At 41.3% G+C, this 16,418-nt stretch overlaps 1 protein-coding gene across 3 annotated transcripts in view; it reads right to left on the reverse strand.

Moving 5' to 3' along the window:
- Positions 1 to 12,975: 12,975 nt before the first annotated feature.
- Positions 12,976 to 16,418, reverse strand: part of LOC133127311 (protein FAM110B-like) — a 41,273-nt gene continuing 37,830 nt past the window's right edge. For all 3 annotated transcript variants that reach the window (XM_061240094.1, XM_061240096.1, XM_061240095.1), the window contains one exon: positions 12,976 to 16,313. In XM_061240094.1, coding sequence (XP_061096078.1) covers positions 14,895 to 16,007 — 1,113 coding nt within the window. In that variant the 5' untranslated portion in view covers positions 16,008 to 16,313 and the 3' untranslated portion in view covers positions 12,976 to 14,894. The remainder of the gene's footprint in view (positions 16,314 to 16,418) is intronic.

A 16,418-nucleotide genomic window follows, 5' to 3' on the forward strand; every position in this document is an offset into this window, starting at 1 on the left:
GTTGAAAAAGTATCATCTAAATTATTTCATCAGACTTATCAGCACCAGACATCTCAAATGTTCACTCAGTGAGCACTTTATTAGGTAGACCTGTACACCAGCTTGTTAATGCAAATATTTCATCAGCCAATCATGTGACAGCAACTAAACACATAAAAGCATGCAGATGTGATCAAGAGGTTCCGCTGTTTTTCAGACCAAATGTCAGAATGGGGGTGATCTAAGTGACCGTGGATTGTTGGTGTTGTTGTTGGTTTGAATATCTCAAAAACTGCTGATTTTCACTCGTCATACTAAACCACAGAACAACATATATTCATGTATTCATTAATTCATTCAAAGATTATGAATAACAGGCAACGATAGCTTGTTGAGTGAATGTTTCCCATGACATATTAAACAAAGTCACAAGGAACTGAAAGGAGAAAAAAACCTGTGTATTCTAGAAGAAAATATTAGAACAATGTCACAGTGCGTTTTTCTTCAGTAGGATAATTAGCATTTCAGCATGTATTAGCATTTGATATAATGTGCTTCTCTTCAGGCTCCCGTGGCTCAGACTTCACTGCAGTCCTGTTTCCCTACATTATGAAGAGCTGTAGCCATATCTCATGGCATGTGCCGAGTGAACAGCGGCACAGACGCCAGTTCATCCCTGGACCTGGGGAAATACAGTAGATCATTTCCTTTCAAATTACATTTAATTGCCTATAATGAACTATAATTATCTAATTATGTGTGTATGCCTTTATATTGTAGAACATGTACCATGGGATTTCTCAAATTTCTGGAAGGACTCTTTCCTGTGTTTTCCGCTCTACCCTCACCAACTGTTGGGTTCATTTTTGAGTTATTATCTCTTAGATTTACACAAACACGAGAGCAATTACAATTGTGAATATTCCCTCAAATATATTAATAACTTATCGCTGAGGAAAAATAAAGAGACAGGGACTTTTCTCTAGACTGGTACGTCAGTAGCCTTTGCTAGTGAGCAAAATAAACTGCAATGATACTGTTATCAGCTGGAAAATACAGAGAACATAGGAACATAACCTGGCCCAGTCAAGAAAGTGAAAATATGCTGTCATTTTGTGTGCCTGAGAATGGGAATTGTGCCCTCTCCAGGTTCCAGAGAGAAAATCTGCTTCCCATTTATTCTTTCTCCAGAGAAACTGTTCCAAATAGTTCTCCTCCAGAGAAATGTTCCCTTTGTAATAACAATCTTTTTTTGAATTACGTAACTCAGCATCAGGACTACAGTAAATACTGTAACACATTTTTGATGATGATGATGAAGTCTCTGAAATACTTCTTTTGTAAAAATACTTCATATCTTTTTCATAAATTTAAATTTGATGTGATTACTTAGGAGGATTTTAACTGTATTTCAATTGAACAGGAAGTCCACATGTTGTTTTTGGAGGTCAGTACACACTGCCATTATTTAAAACCCTTCTCATGTTGTTTAGTAATTGAGTTTCATGCTGTAACAGATGCAAAGCAGATGGGGGTAGTTCTGCAGAATCTCTTTCCCAGCATGTATGCTTCTTATGCACAAGTCTCAGCTAAAGGTTTTCTTATAAACCAAGAGTTTGAACAAACAATGCATCATACTTTGAAAAAAAAAAACACCGTAGTTTCTGGGAAAGAGTAAAGCACCCCTGGGGAGGTTCTCTGCAGTTGGATGTTGTTTGACTGTGGGATAAAATAAATCACATTCAGATGGCTGTGCTGGGCAGATTAAATGTTTACATCATTCGGCAAATAAATAAATAAATAAATAAATAAATGAGTAAATAAATACATAAATACCTTACCATATTTTTTAGATTGTTTTTTTTTTTTTTTTTTACAAGAAACTATTTTAGCATCACAAAAATGACGTTTTCCTCAAAATATTATTGTGTTACAAGATCGTTTATATTTTTATACACTGCAGAAATCTGAAGACAAAAATTTTTTAGATTTAGATCGTTCAGATTTGATTGTAGATTGTGTGTATGAACTTTTGCATGGTTTCAGCGCTCATTATTTCTCATTTCAATTTACAATGTTTTATATGTATATGCAGTGGCAGTTAGTTACAGACCTATATTAACAACAAAATATTGATCAATACAGTCATAGGCATAAATAGGCTATTGAATTTAACTACAGTAGGCCTACATTAACCAATTGATCTGATTAAGCTCAATTCAAGTAGTTTTAGTTTTCAATTTTATTTTAAATTCATTTTAATCTAGTTAGTTTTAAGAATGGGTTTGCTAGTTTAGGTTTGGATTGTCGTTTTTATTTTTTACGACAGTATTTTCCCTCTCGGTTTTAGTTTGAGATAAGAACTGCGTTGGGAACACATGAAGATAAAACACTGAAGATTATGAATGATGAGGATATATAATGACCCACAAGCATGCAATCAAACTCAAACTTCAACACTTAGCAATGGCTACTTGCTGCTTTTGGATTACTTGGCTAACAATCTTGGGGAAATGGCATGTCTTCCAGGACCCCACAGTTATGTTTTCAGAGAGCAGTGAATGGCTTATGAGTGCACAGGACCCTGAAGTCAACTTGCCTCTTAAGCGATGGCTCGAGTGCCTTATGTGAATCACATGAACAAGCACATTTATGAACAACTGCCATTCATTCTCTGATACACCAAGAATGCTGAAAAATGGTCTGTGCATTTTTCATGAAGCCCATGTTGGATTTTTGAGGGAACATTTCTTAAGAACAAAAAAAAGAAGAATTTAAGAAGAGTTTTGTGAATGAGGCTCAATATCTGCATTGATAAAATCACAGGATCTTTTATGGAAGAGTGGCCTTATATTGTATTTAAAATGATCAAACTGATAATACTGAATGTATTCTGTCATACTGTTTGGGGACCAGAAGTTTGTTTGAGTTCCAAGTTGCAAAATGCTTTAGTTTCCCTGGAAATGCCATAAAGAAAAGTGTAGTAAATGCTTGACTAGGCTTTAGGTAATGCATATTTGTCCTGTGAATAAAAGTTTAACTGTTGTTGTTCATACCTAGATGTTGATTGCCATTATTTGTTTGGTTAATTGTCTTTGAAATTAGATTTCTTTCTCAAACGGGCGATAAACCAAGAAAGTTTGATATATAATGCTGTTTGAATAGTTCTAGGAAGCACATTTAAGTGGGATGATAAAATAAATGAATGCAATATGGTTCTTATTAAAACCAATGCACCTATAAAACACATTTTATTGTAAGTGAGTTTGGCATTCTTGGGAATAAAAATAAGGGAATGATGCAGAATTGTGTAAAATCCTCATCTGGGGGGAATAAAATCTGACCATGACATCATGAGTGATTGAGTAACAGCCAAAAGAACATTACTTCCTCCGGTGTTGGTGTAGCACAGCCAAGAGAGTGTTGTAAAGCAATCATGTCTAGAAGGCTGTGAGGAGAAATCTGTACTCCCGTGCGCTGCTTATCAGATAGTCTGCATTTAAAATATCACCCCAGCTTATCCCATACAATAAGATGTCCAGTGTAAATTCAACTCTAACCGAGTACATACAGTGGGCTCCAGAATTATTGGCACCCTTAACATAAATTGAGAAAAAAGGCTACATATAATAAACAACATTGATCTATATTTTGTGTTCAAACATGCAGGAAAACTATATACCTTTTTTTCAATGCATTTACTCTCATGTTTTAATGTTGTTTATTTAGTAATCTATTTTTTTCTGAAAACCACAACAATCAAAACATTTTTGTAGATAAAATCAAACAAAGCGGGATTGGCTATACAATTTGACTTTAATTTAGTTAATCTCAGTCTAAAGGAAATATATTGTGTCATTCCATCACTTTCTGTTCCACTAAAGTATAAAAAAATTAGGTAACATGCATGCAAAATCCCTTTGTCAACCATCAGCATGGGAAAAGCCAAAGAACTGTCAATTCAGAAGACACAGATAGGAATTACAAGTAGGGCAATGAAAAAAAGTTGATAAATGGATAAATAAAACACAGTAAGAGCAATAATAAAAAGGTGTAAAACATATGGAATGGTTGCAAACTCGCCAGGAAGAGGCAGCAAGTGCATATTATCCCCACGGATGGAAGGAAGATAGTGAGGGAGGCCATAAGTAACCCAAGGATCACAGTTTAAAAATTGAAGAGATTAAATGTGTCTTGGGGTCACCAAGCCTAAACAATTATATTGAATGGCACCTTCATACCAGCAAACTTTTTGGAATGGTGGCACAAGGATAGCCTTTACTGAGCACGATAAAAAAGACCAAGCATCTTGAGTTTGCCACACCTCATTGGAATTATGACTGGAAGAGTGTGATGAAACCAAAATTGAATGTCTTGGCCATACACACCATCAACATTTTTGGTGGCAAAATGGAATGCATACAAGGAGAAGCATATGCATCATACCAACTGTGAAATATTGTTAGGTTTTGTGTTTTCCATGTTTTGTATTCTATGTCATTAGCGTTTCCCTGTTTTTGTTACCTCTGTGCACACCATTACGTTACATTACATTATTGGCATTTGGCAGACGCTCTTATCCAGAGTGACGTACAGTTGATTAGACTAAGCAGGAGACAATCCCCCCTGGAGCAATGCAGGGTTAAGGGCCCAACGGCTTAAGGGCCCAACGGCTCAAAGGCCCAACGACTGTGCTGATCTTATTGTGGCCACACCGGGAATTGAACTGGTGACTTTGAGGGTCCCAGTCATGTACCTCAACTATTATGCTACAGGCCGCCCTGTCTCTTCACTCATTCGTTTGACCTGTTTCACCTCTTGATTGTTTCCCACACCTGATTGCCATTCCCTCTCTTCACCTGTATATAAATCCTACACCTTGGTCTCGTATCTGGGCCACTTGTTCTACAGACCTGATAAATATATCGGAGGGTCATTGCTCTTTTGGAGGTGTTTTGCTGCCAGTGGTCCAGGGGCACTGTTTAAGATCAATAGAACAATGAACTCAACAAAGTATTAGGAAATCTTGGCAGGCAATCAGGTTGGAGTCATCGTAGTTAGATTCCAAGCATACATCAAAATCCACACATAAATGTTAAGTAAAAACAACAACCATGTTCTGCAATAGCCATCTTAGTCCCCACCCCCAAATATGCTCTCTTGCCTTATCACAAATTACAGGAAAATACTTGTGGCTGTCATCTTTGCCAGGGGTGTTTGCAGAAAAAATTGGGGGGCCAATAATTGTGGAACCTGTTTTTTTCATTTGAAAAATGTAAGACTTTGGTTGATTCCATTGAATCATTAATAAAGTGCTCTACTTTAAGCTTATGCTGGAAAATAAATCTCACGTCAATGACGATTATTTTTTAGTTTACAGCACTCTTTGCGCATATTTATCAAGGGTGCCATTAATTCTGGAGCCCACTGTATGAGTCCAGTAGGGACCATGTTTAGTGTTGATTTAACACTGAACCGTTAACTGTAGCATTTTACTATGCATATGTTTCAGTTCTGAAGACAGCATTATGCACAACTTCTTCATTTAACGAGACATTATAAGCTGCATTATACACTCCACTTCATTAGGTATTCCTTAGACTTTTGACTTATTGGCATTCTGCTGTTGTAGTCCATTTGCTGCAAGGTTCAATGTGTTGTGTGTTCAGAGATGCTCTTCTGCATACCACTATTGGAGTTACCGTCGCCTTCCTGTCAACTTTAACCAAATTTGCATTCCCCAAGCTTGCTATTTTGCAAACAAGTGTACTATAGGAAATGCTGGAGAGCGCAACAAGCACAACATGTGAAGCAAATGAATCATCACCTATGAAGTAGTAAATGTGTTTGACATGCTACTTTTTTGTATGCCCTTTTAAATGTAAATCATCATCTCTCCCATGAATTCTAATGTTGTGTTGGCTACTGATATTTAATTTTAGAGATGTTATACCTGACAGGCCATTAAATTGTTTTCTTTCTGAAGAGGTCTTGAAGTTTTTGTAAATGCATGTTTAATCCTACTAATGTATGACAATTATCGATATGTAGAATATACTATATACATACTGTGCATGACCAGTTTTTATTATTGCACCCAAAACCAGATCACTTTATCCAAATATATATTGTCCATATATTATCTAACCTGCTTATTCCTGCTCAGAGCCCCAGGTCAAATACACTTAGTGAGCACTTTGTTAGGTGGACCTGTACACCAGCTTCCATCCATCCATCCATTATCTGAACCCGCTTATCCTGAACAGGGTCGCAGGGGGGCTGGAGCCTATCCCAGCATACATTGGGTGAAAGGCAGGAATACACCCTGGACAGGTCGCCAGTCCATCGCAGGGCACACACACCATTCACGCACACACTCATACATACAGGCAATTTAGACTCTCCAATCAGCCTAACCTGCATGTCTTTGGACTGTGGGAGGAAACCGGAGTACCCGGAGGAAACCCACGCAGACACAGGGAGAACATGCAAACTCCGCACAGAGAGGCCCCAGCCAATGGGGATTCGAACCCAGGATCTCCTTGCTGTGAGGCGGCAGTGCTACCCACTGCACCATCCGTGCTGCCTGTACACCAGCTTGTTAATGCAAATATTTAATCAGCCAATCATGTGGCAGCAACTAAATGCATAAAAGCATGCAGATGTGGTCAAAAGATTCAGCTGTTTTTCAGACCAAATGTCAGCATGAGGAAGAAATGTGATCTGAGTGACTTTGACCGTGGAATTATTATTGGTGCCGGACAGTGTGGTTTGAGTATCTCAGAAACTGCTGATCTCTTGGGATTTTCACACACAACATTCTCTAGAGTTTGAAGAGAACATCCAGTGAGCAGCAATTATGCAGGCAGAAACCCATTTTTAATGAGAGAGGTCAGTGGAGAAAGGCCAGACTGGTCAAAGCTGACAGGAAGGTGACAGTAATGCAAATAAGCACACATTACAAGAGTGGTATACAGAAGAGCATCTCTGAACACACAACGCATCAAACCTCTAATTGGATAGGCTACAGCAGCAGAAAAAAATTGCTCACTGAGGGTATATCAAGTACGCTCATTAAAATCAAATGGATTCAACTAGACAGAGAGAAAAATAGATCGCTGCCCCTTTTTCTTCAACTCCTTTTTTATTTTACATACCCAAAAGACAAGTAACTACAACTGCTTGAGAAAAGTTGCATTTTGGTGCAGGCTATGAAATTCGCCCAACTAAGAACCTGCATTTTCCCTGTCTTTCCTTGACCATGGTGATTAAATCCGAACAGTCATAACCACAGATTATGTTAAGAGGACAGAGGAGAGCGACCGGCGGCCAGGTTCCCACGAAGAGCCCCCATCCCGCGTGTTTCTGGGCATCTGCTCCGGAATTCAGGCCACCGAGGCCGTGCAGCGGAGGGTGTGGGGTCCCACTGGGTAAGGGCCGGCACCACCGTGCGCGGTCAGGAACACAACACGCCCCGTTTGGCCCAGGCCCAGACTTGAATGTCAGGAGGTGGAACGCGCTGACTGGCCGATAAGGCTCTCATGTTGCCTGCTGGCTCTCTGCCTGTCTGGGAACAATGATCCAGCAGCAGTGGCTCTCTTTACCAACAGGAGGAGGGAGTCTGGCCCCTCTCGCTCCTAATGTTTACTTTACAGGGTCATATGCATGTGAGGCGCAGTGTTTCCCATTAGCATTTAGGACGGCTACAAATGAGCTTCAGAGTGCATGGCATTTCAGAGCGCCTCGTCGGTGGGGTGATTCAGAAGGTCCCTTCCAACATGGCGGGGTAGGGGGTGGCTGAAATGGGAACGAGAGAGAGACCCTCGGCTGCACTAGAGGGGAGGAATGTAGAGACCCTTCATTACGAAGCACACCGTAAAGTCAAACATGGAAAAGACAGGGCAGTTTGGTCCAGGATGTGGGAATCTGTCAAAGGCCTCTTTGTCTGCGTTGCAGTGAAATAAAATGAGGACTTTCAGGACAGAGCTCAGCTTTCTTTGATTCTTGTGTTTTCTGACATCATGGGGAAAACATAGGCCAGAACACTCATTCATGGAACAATCCAAACCTTCCTGTTTTTAGACTCGCCCCCATTAGAAATGAAGTGGATACTAATATTTATTAATGTTCTATTGCCAGAGGTAGAAAATCCAGGTTCAGAAAGCAAAAGTCTTCACCAGTATTTTTGCTCCAATCAACTGGATTTGCTAATTAGCACAACTCTTCAGCCAGGAGGTAGAACTAATGAATGAAATCAGCAGGCTAGGCACATGGGGGGAAGAAACACATAGCAGCACTTTTATTTTCAGACCCCTGGACTCTCCACCTCTATCCATTGCTCTAATTTGACAATATGATCAAACACAGAAAATTGATTATTCATTACATTTTAAGTTTGTTTTTCTTTAATATAATTCCTTGGCAGTCTGCTCACATAACACATATATAAATACATAAATAAATAAATAAATCCATCATCAGTAACTTGCTGCTGAAACTATAATAATATAGTTTATGTGAATAACTATATAAATAACAATCAATTAATTAGTAAAATAAATGGCCCATGAAAATTCATACCAGTAAGTTAATTTTCCATTGCATTAAGCATTATGTTAACCAAATTGATATGGATCCAAGTACAACTTCTCTGGGCCAAGTCATCGTTACATAAACAAACAGGATTTTAAAATAGGCTATATATTTGATGCTATTATTGCACTGTAATCCAAGGAGATGATCAAGCCATCCTTCAACAGATTATACTAAATCCATGCTTTGTTATTGCACTTGAATGCTTGTGCAACAATATGTTCAAACTATGTTTATTCCTCATGGCTTTATATATAAACAAAAATTTAATCTTACCGACATTAAGCAGTTTTTTTCTTCGCTGAACGACTTCCACACTCCCTTTGGCAGGACAGTCTGTTTTGAAAGAACACTCAGCGTGACTCGCTGACTGCGGTGTGCCGTTGGTCTTCAAACAGAGCATTCCTCCATGGGAAGAGATTCAGCTGGCACAGATGAATCAATTCAGACCTGCTTTTAGGCCTCTTAAAATAAATTTCAGCGATTTCAGCCGCGTACCGAACGCAAACCCCACGGAGTTAAGTAAACAAAAGTTTCAGCAAGACGAATGGTTCTTTATCTTTTATAGATGTGTCAGTAAAGGAAATGAGGTAGTCACTACACTAAGATAGACAGCTTCCTATTGCAAGAGAGCAAAATGACTGCAGCGATAAATATAGTGGAATTACTCAACTATTCCTCTTCTTACTTGAACAATGTGAAGTGCTTAAACTGTTTATTGTTAATCCGAAAATAAAGATGATAACAACCATGTGGTTTCAAAGCACCATACTGTATAACATACCATACATACAGTGGAGCAGCTCTATAACAATCACACCGACATTGTGGGAAATCCCACAGGTAATTAATTTCCTTTTATTGTCATTTTTTCACCAATAAATCATAATAATAAAATACAGTATACGACACATCTCCAGATATTTCATATGCTTTCAGTGCTCAAACAAGGAGTGATTTAATGTTCTACTGCATTCAAGCTATCATATATAACACTGATTTACTGTACTAAAAACACCATGCCTTTAATTCAGGCTTAATTCTAGCAAATCATTTTCATACAGTGCATCCTTATTCCAAAATTGATTAAATTCATTTTTTTCCACACACAATACCCCATAATGACAATGTGAAAAAAGTTTTTTTGAGATTTTGGCAAATTTATTAAAAATAAAAAACTAAGAAATCACATGTACATAAGTATCCACAGCCTTTGCCATGAAGCTCAAAATTGAGCTCAGGTGCATCCTGTTTCCACTGATCAACCTTGAGATGTTTCTACAGCTTAATTGGAGTCCACCTGTGGTAAATTCAGTTGATTGGACATGATTTGGAAAGGCACACTGTCTGTATAAGGTCCCACAGTTGACAGTGCATGTCGGAGCACAAACCAAGCATGAAGTCAAATGAATTGTCTGTAGACCTCCGAGACAGGATTGTCTAGAGGCACAAATCTGGGGAAGGATACAGAAATATTTCTGCTGCTTTGAAGGTCCCAATGAGCACAGTGGCCTCCATCATCCATAAATGGAAGAAGTTTGGAACCACCAGGACTCTTCCTAGAGCTGGCCGCCCGTCTAAACTGAGCAATCGGGGGAGAAGGGCCTTAGTCAGGGACGTGACCAAGAACCCGATGGTCACTCTGTCAGAGCTCCAGCATTCCTCTATGGAGAGAGGAGAACCTTCCAGAAGGACAACCATCTCTGCAGCAATCCACCAATCTGGCCTGTATGGTAGAGTGGTCAGACAGAAGCCACTCCTTAGTAAAAGGCACATGGCAGCCCGCCTGGAGTTTGCCAAAAGGCACCTGAAGGACTCTCAGACCATGAGAAACAAAATTCTCTGGTCTGATGAGACAAAGATTGAACTCTTTGGCATGAATGCCAGGCGTCATGTTTGGAGGAAACCAGGCACCGCTCATCACCTGGCCAATACCATCCCTACAGTGAAGCATGGTGGTGGAAGCATCATGCTGTGGGGATGTTTTTCAGCGGCAGGAACTGGGAGACTAGTCAGGATTGAGGGAAAGATGAATGCAGCAATGTACAAAGACATCCTGGATGAAAACCTATTCCAGAGCGCTCTTGAACTCAGACTGAGGCGACGGTTAATCTTTCAGCAGGACAATGACCCTAAGCACACAGCCAAGATATCAAAGGAGTGGCTTCAGGACAACTCTGTGAATGTCCTTAAGTGGCCCAGCCAGAGTCCAGACTTGAATCCGATTGAACATCTCTGGAGAGATCTGAAAATGGCTGTGCACCAACGCTCCCCATCCAACCTGATGGAGCTTGAGAGGTGCTGCAAAGAGGAATGGGAGAAACTGCCCAAAGATAGGTGTGCCAAGCTTGTGGCATCATATTCAAAAAGACTTGAGGCTGTAATTGCTGCCAAAGGTGCATCAACAAAGTATTGAGCAAAGGCTGTGAATACTTATGTACATGTGATTTCTTAGTTTTTTATTTTTAATAAATTTGCAAAAATTTCAAAAAAACTTCTTTCATGTTGTCATTATGGGGTGTTGTGTGTAGAATTTTTTGGAAAAAAATGAATTTATTCTGGTGCAGTGGGTAGCACTGCCGCCTCACAGCAAGGAGGTTCTGGGTTCGAATCCCCGTCGGCCGGGGGCTCTCTGTGTGGAGTTTGCATTTTCTCCCCGTGTCTGCGTGGGTTTCCTCCGGGTACTCCGGTTTCCTCCCACAGTCCAAAGACATGCATGTTAGGCTGATTGGAGAGTCTAAATTGCCCATAGGTATGAGTGTGTGAGTGAATGGTGTGTGTGCCCTGTGATGGACTGGCGACCTGTCCAGGGTGTATTCCTGCCTTTCGCCCAATGTATGCTGGGATAGGCTCCAGCCCCCCTGCGACCCTGTTCAGGATTAGCGGGTTAGGATAATGGATGGATGGATGAATTTATTCCATTTTGGAATAAGGCCGTAACGTAACGAAATGTGGGAAAAGTGAAGCGCTGTGAATACTTTCCGGATGCACTGTATATTTAAGAACAATGTATTATTGTTAAAGTGTGTTTACTGCATATGCATGCAGTTAAAATATTTGAAATAAAAATGTGTGGAACACTGAATATTGTTATTTCAAATATATGAGAGGAAAGTGAAGACCTGTTTAGTGAAGTTCCTGTTTAGACGAATAATTTTAAGGTGAGACAACAGACATCTGATATAAAATCATTATAGAGTTAGACCTGGGCTCCTGCTCATCTTGCTGACTGCACTGCATTTAATTTTTCATGAAAGAAGTGCGCCTTCTCCTCAATTACTGACATTTTAAATGAATTAGGTCATTTCCTCCCACTGAGAGAACGGGTGCCTGAAAAGAACCGTTTTACCAATCCGCCAGACACCTCCCACTGACTTTACGTATTCCAGATGGAAGATGGAGAGAAAACACCTCACATTTTCACAGCTTTGGAAAAAAAAAATCACAAAGCTGATTTTTTTGGCACAATATGGTGTGTAGTAACACTGACCATATCAACCTAATACGTTAATAATACTGCAGCAGTGCAATAATGGCTGTGTAATTGCACATCTTTCAGGTTTGTGTTAATGGCAGAAAATCTGGACTGGTTTTGCTGATTAATCTTTCCCTCTCACTCCATCCATTGTCCTTTGAGTGGATGAACAGTTCATCCACTGATATTCTTGGCTCTTCAAGGGAGGGAAGGCCTCAAGTCAAAACACACGTTTAAACATTTGTCCTGCTTAACTGGAAATAAATAATAATGTTTGCAAAATATCTGATACAAAAACAAAGCCAATTAGAATGGCAAGCATTATATCTGATCTTGCTCATTGCTAAAATGTGTAGGAACAGTTTTATATGTGTTTTGTTTAGACTACTCTAAGAACATGTCTCAGGCGTTGAATCTCATCATGTGACTGAATGGTGACCCCTCTGGTGGAACTGGCATTAGCTGTCTCTCTGCACAAGCTGCACAAAGGCAGTACACCTCCTAAATAAGGACAGCTCTGTTGGTGGACTGGTGTCACTGGCAGAACTGGTCTCACAGGACAGAGGCTGTGGCTGTGATTACAAAGGCTATAGATACTGGGCAAGAGATGGGATAAAGCTGTTTAAAGCTGGATTAATACAAATCAGGAACTGTGTATTAAAACCTATTTTACTGTCATTTATGACAAAACCACAAACAGCACTTAAAGGTCCCATATCTGAACTGACTTTGCCTAGTTTTGCAATTGATCATGCAGAGTGGTATGGCACTTATGTGCTGGTAAAATATGAACTTTGTTCTACTTCACATTTTCTGTTTGTATAAGAAAGTTTGGAGGGTCAGAATGTCCAATCAATAAGCTTGTGTACGGCAATGGTGGCATGACACATCATGTTAAAAGAAAGGAATATACACATTAAACCCACACATTATTCAAGACATCACAGGTGATTTATTCAAATTCAGAAATGTGCAATACCTAGAAGTAACAAATATAGTAGAAATACACTAAATCTCTAACAATGACAGGTTTTCCCACGAAGCCACAATAATGTTTCTTTCAATGCAGGAACCAAGTTTTCAGAAAAGTAAAAAAAAGAAATGAGTTGATTCATGGCCAACCTGAGCAGCTTATCAAGACCTATGGTGTGCAAATGATCCTAACAATACATACTGTTTGGAATGTTTACCAGCCTGAAGGCCAACTGCTTTCATCAAAAACAATGAAAAACGTTCATTTCTGGGAGAAAAGTTAATCATACATATTATTTCAAAAATATCTAAGCTTTATTTACTTTTTCAGTCAAAGATCTGAATAAAACAATCCAAGTGCCCAGTATCCTTTTCAGTAGTAGATGTGTTCCCCATACTGAAGTACCTGTTGTTTGCCTCCACTCCAAGATCAATTACAGATCTACCCAGACGCACATCATCAAAAAATTAATAGCGGCACTATTGATTAGCATGGTTCTTTTGTCTGGGAGAGTGATATTGTCTCTTGAACAAGACAGATGCTTTGATAGAGATACTTGCATTAGTTGTAGGAGCTTGAAGCCCGACTTTAGAAGCTTGATTCATTTAGTGTGAATCAATAGTACCATATGTTTGTGTCAGTGGGTGGAGGACAACATGTAGTATTTCTTAGTTATGATTATTGCACTTCAACAGCCACAAATTCAGCCGCCATCAGCACTTTCTCTCCATACAGTGACACCCAGGACAATAAGGCCACAGTGTTTCATCACATGCTGTATACTTTCACTCAAATAATACTCAGCTGACCTACTTCTTGAACGTGATGGGAACATTATTGCAAAACAAATTAATGTGAACAAAGCCATTTCAAATGTCTCCATTTATAATCAATGTTCCTTCCTGGAGTGTAAATGCTCAATGCCTAAGTTTAAAATGAGTCCTTTTTTGTTTTACGTTTATTGTCAACAGAGTATCAAACATACTCTTGCAGTGCAAGAACAAAGCAAAGAGTAAATGCGCCAAAAGCTATTTATTAGCATAGCATACTCCGCTTTACAGATTTGGTAACAACTTAGAAGTTATATACATATCCTTACAGCATTTACACAATAAAAAAGGTCATTATTCGCCAATGAAATAGAGTGGTTCTGCTGTGTATTTGACACCCAAATACTACAGGTTATGAGGTCAATCACTGCGCTCACTTCCATTCCTCAGTACCACAAAAACCCGCTGCTGATGAGAGAGGATGGAGAGGATGCACCAGATGGAAGCGAATCACAGAATGCTGATGGTATTACAATACTGTCTGCACCACATCACCAGTGCAAAACAGGACAGCTTAATGAAAACAGCAACATGTGTCCGAGAGTACATCTAACCCAGACTGTAACATGCTTCTACAGCCCACAGCTTTATACAGACAGCATGACTGCATCCATACACATTGAAAAGTAGAACTACTGATTTTAACACTGTATCCTTGCATTCACACTGATATGGCTACATGACTCACACAGGCTCAGTATGCTGAATGCTGCACAAAGTGGAATAACATTGAACAATGCACCCAGAGGAGCTGACATCATAATGCTTGTCTGATTGATATAAGCAAAATACTGTACTCTAAGGCAGAAGGCCAGGAACGGCAGCCATCTTAAATAGGTTGTTTTGCTTACATTTGCATCGGGAGGCCAAGTCAAAGTTGCATGTCGAGAAGCATGCAGATTCTGAAGACATTGCACACTGAACGCAAAGCAACTCAGAGGCTGTGAACTTGGGACTCACCATCAATTCAAGATTCAAAGCCAGTACACGGCTTTCAGAAAACATAAACATACGAAGAAATGAAAAGAAAAACGTGTGTCTTTTCTCAAACATGAGAAACTTTCTGTGACTCTCGGGCCTGCTTGATGCTGTAGAGCCATTTGATGACTCGGGCGTTCCTCTCGACGGCCGAGATGCCGTAGGGCACACGTTCGCTGGCGTCCTCGTCGTCCGTCAGCTCGTCGTTGCTGTGCCGTGACTGATCACAGTCTGAACTTATCATGCTGGCGCTGCGGAAGTTAAGCGATATGATATCTGAGTTGGCCCGGGTAAAGTTCTCCACGCCAAAGTTTTCAAGCTCTTCAGGATCCAGTCCACAGTAATTAAAAAAGCGTTCCACGTCCGCGCTGGCGCGGGCGTACCGGTCGCTCAGGTCAGACTTGGACCTGTGCAGCGAGGGCCTCCGGCTGACCGCGCTGCCAGGCTCCACCGGAGCCTCGTTCTCCGGGGACTTGAGCGTGTTGCAGGAGGAGACGTTGGGCTTGGGTGGCAGGGGCGGTGCGGAGCTGCTGCTGGGGGTGGCTCTGTGGGGCTTGCCGTTGCATATTCTCCTAATGTCCGAGGAGCTGTGGGAGACGTGCAGGGACGAGTCGCTGGAGTGCTCCTCGAAGAGCCGCTTGCTGATGTTGAGGTTGCTCCCCTGGGGGCTGGAGTGAGTGGGGAACACCTTCAGGGACTCAGCGAACGAGCGGCGGTTCAGTTCGGTGGACTCAGAGCGCTGGGGCGCCCAGCTCCGGGTGCTGTGCTTGTGGACCGTCCCCGTGGACGAGCCTTCCGAACTGTTGAGGATGTTCTTCAGGATCTCCAGGTTCAGGTTCTCGCGCTTGACGCAGGTGTCCGACTTGGAGTTGTTGTTGGAGGCCTTGAGGGCCGGGCTGCTCCCCGCTCTCCTGGTGACTGGGCAGGCTGGGGGCTTGGGCAGCACGGCTGGCTTCACCGGCTCCTGCTTGGCGTTGATCACCTCCTGGCTCTTCACGTATTTGGCCTTGTCAGCCTCCAACCTCTCCACCGCACTCAGCCTCTTGGGGTTAGGCTCCGCCTGTCTGCGGAAATAATCCGGCCCTTTGTTCAGGATGCGCAAGGGCACGGCCGAGGCGAAGGAGGTGGCTTGGCCGGCAGGCTTGACCATGCTATCTGTCTGTAGTGCTTCTGTAGGCATGTTTGACGGTATCTCCCCAGCAGCCGTTTTGGATTCCGTGGTAGGCTCTCCTCAGGGGATCGCTCAGGAACATGTACATGAAGCCAGATGAATGGACGATTAATCCTTTCTCCACTGGCTGTTAGCAGCAAGGCCTCATCTCACAGCTCATTAAATAGCACTGCGCTCTCTTTCAGGTTAGCCTTTGTGAGGAGAACAGAGGCGCCAGACACAAGTCTGCGTTAATCTGGTCCGGAGGATTCTTTCAGCTGAAAGAGGGGACGGAGGAGCCGCGTCTCTCCCTTTGTGCTCAGCGCAGGCAGCGATCTGAAACACAGAACAACCAACCGTGTGTCAGAGACAGTGTGACATCACATTTATAGCAACAACAAGGAGAGCTCTTGAGGGAGGAATACAGTTGGCTGGTAGAAC

The sequence above is a fragment of the Conger conger genome, chromosome 4 (genome assembly GCF_963514075.1).
Source record: "Conger conger chromosome 4, fConCon1.1, whole genome shotgun sequence".
NCBI lineage: Eukaryota > Metazoa > Chordata > Actinopteri > Anguilliformes > Congridae > Conger > Conger conger.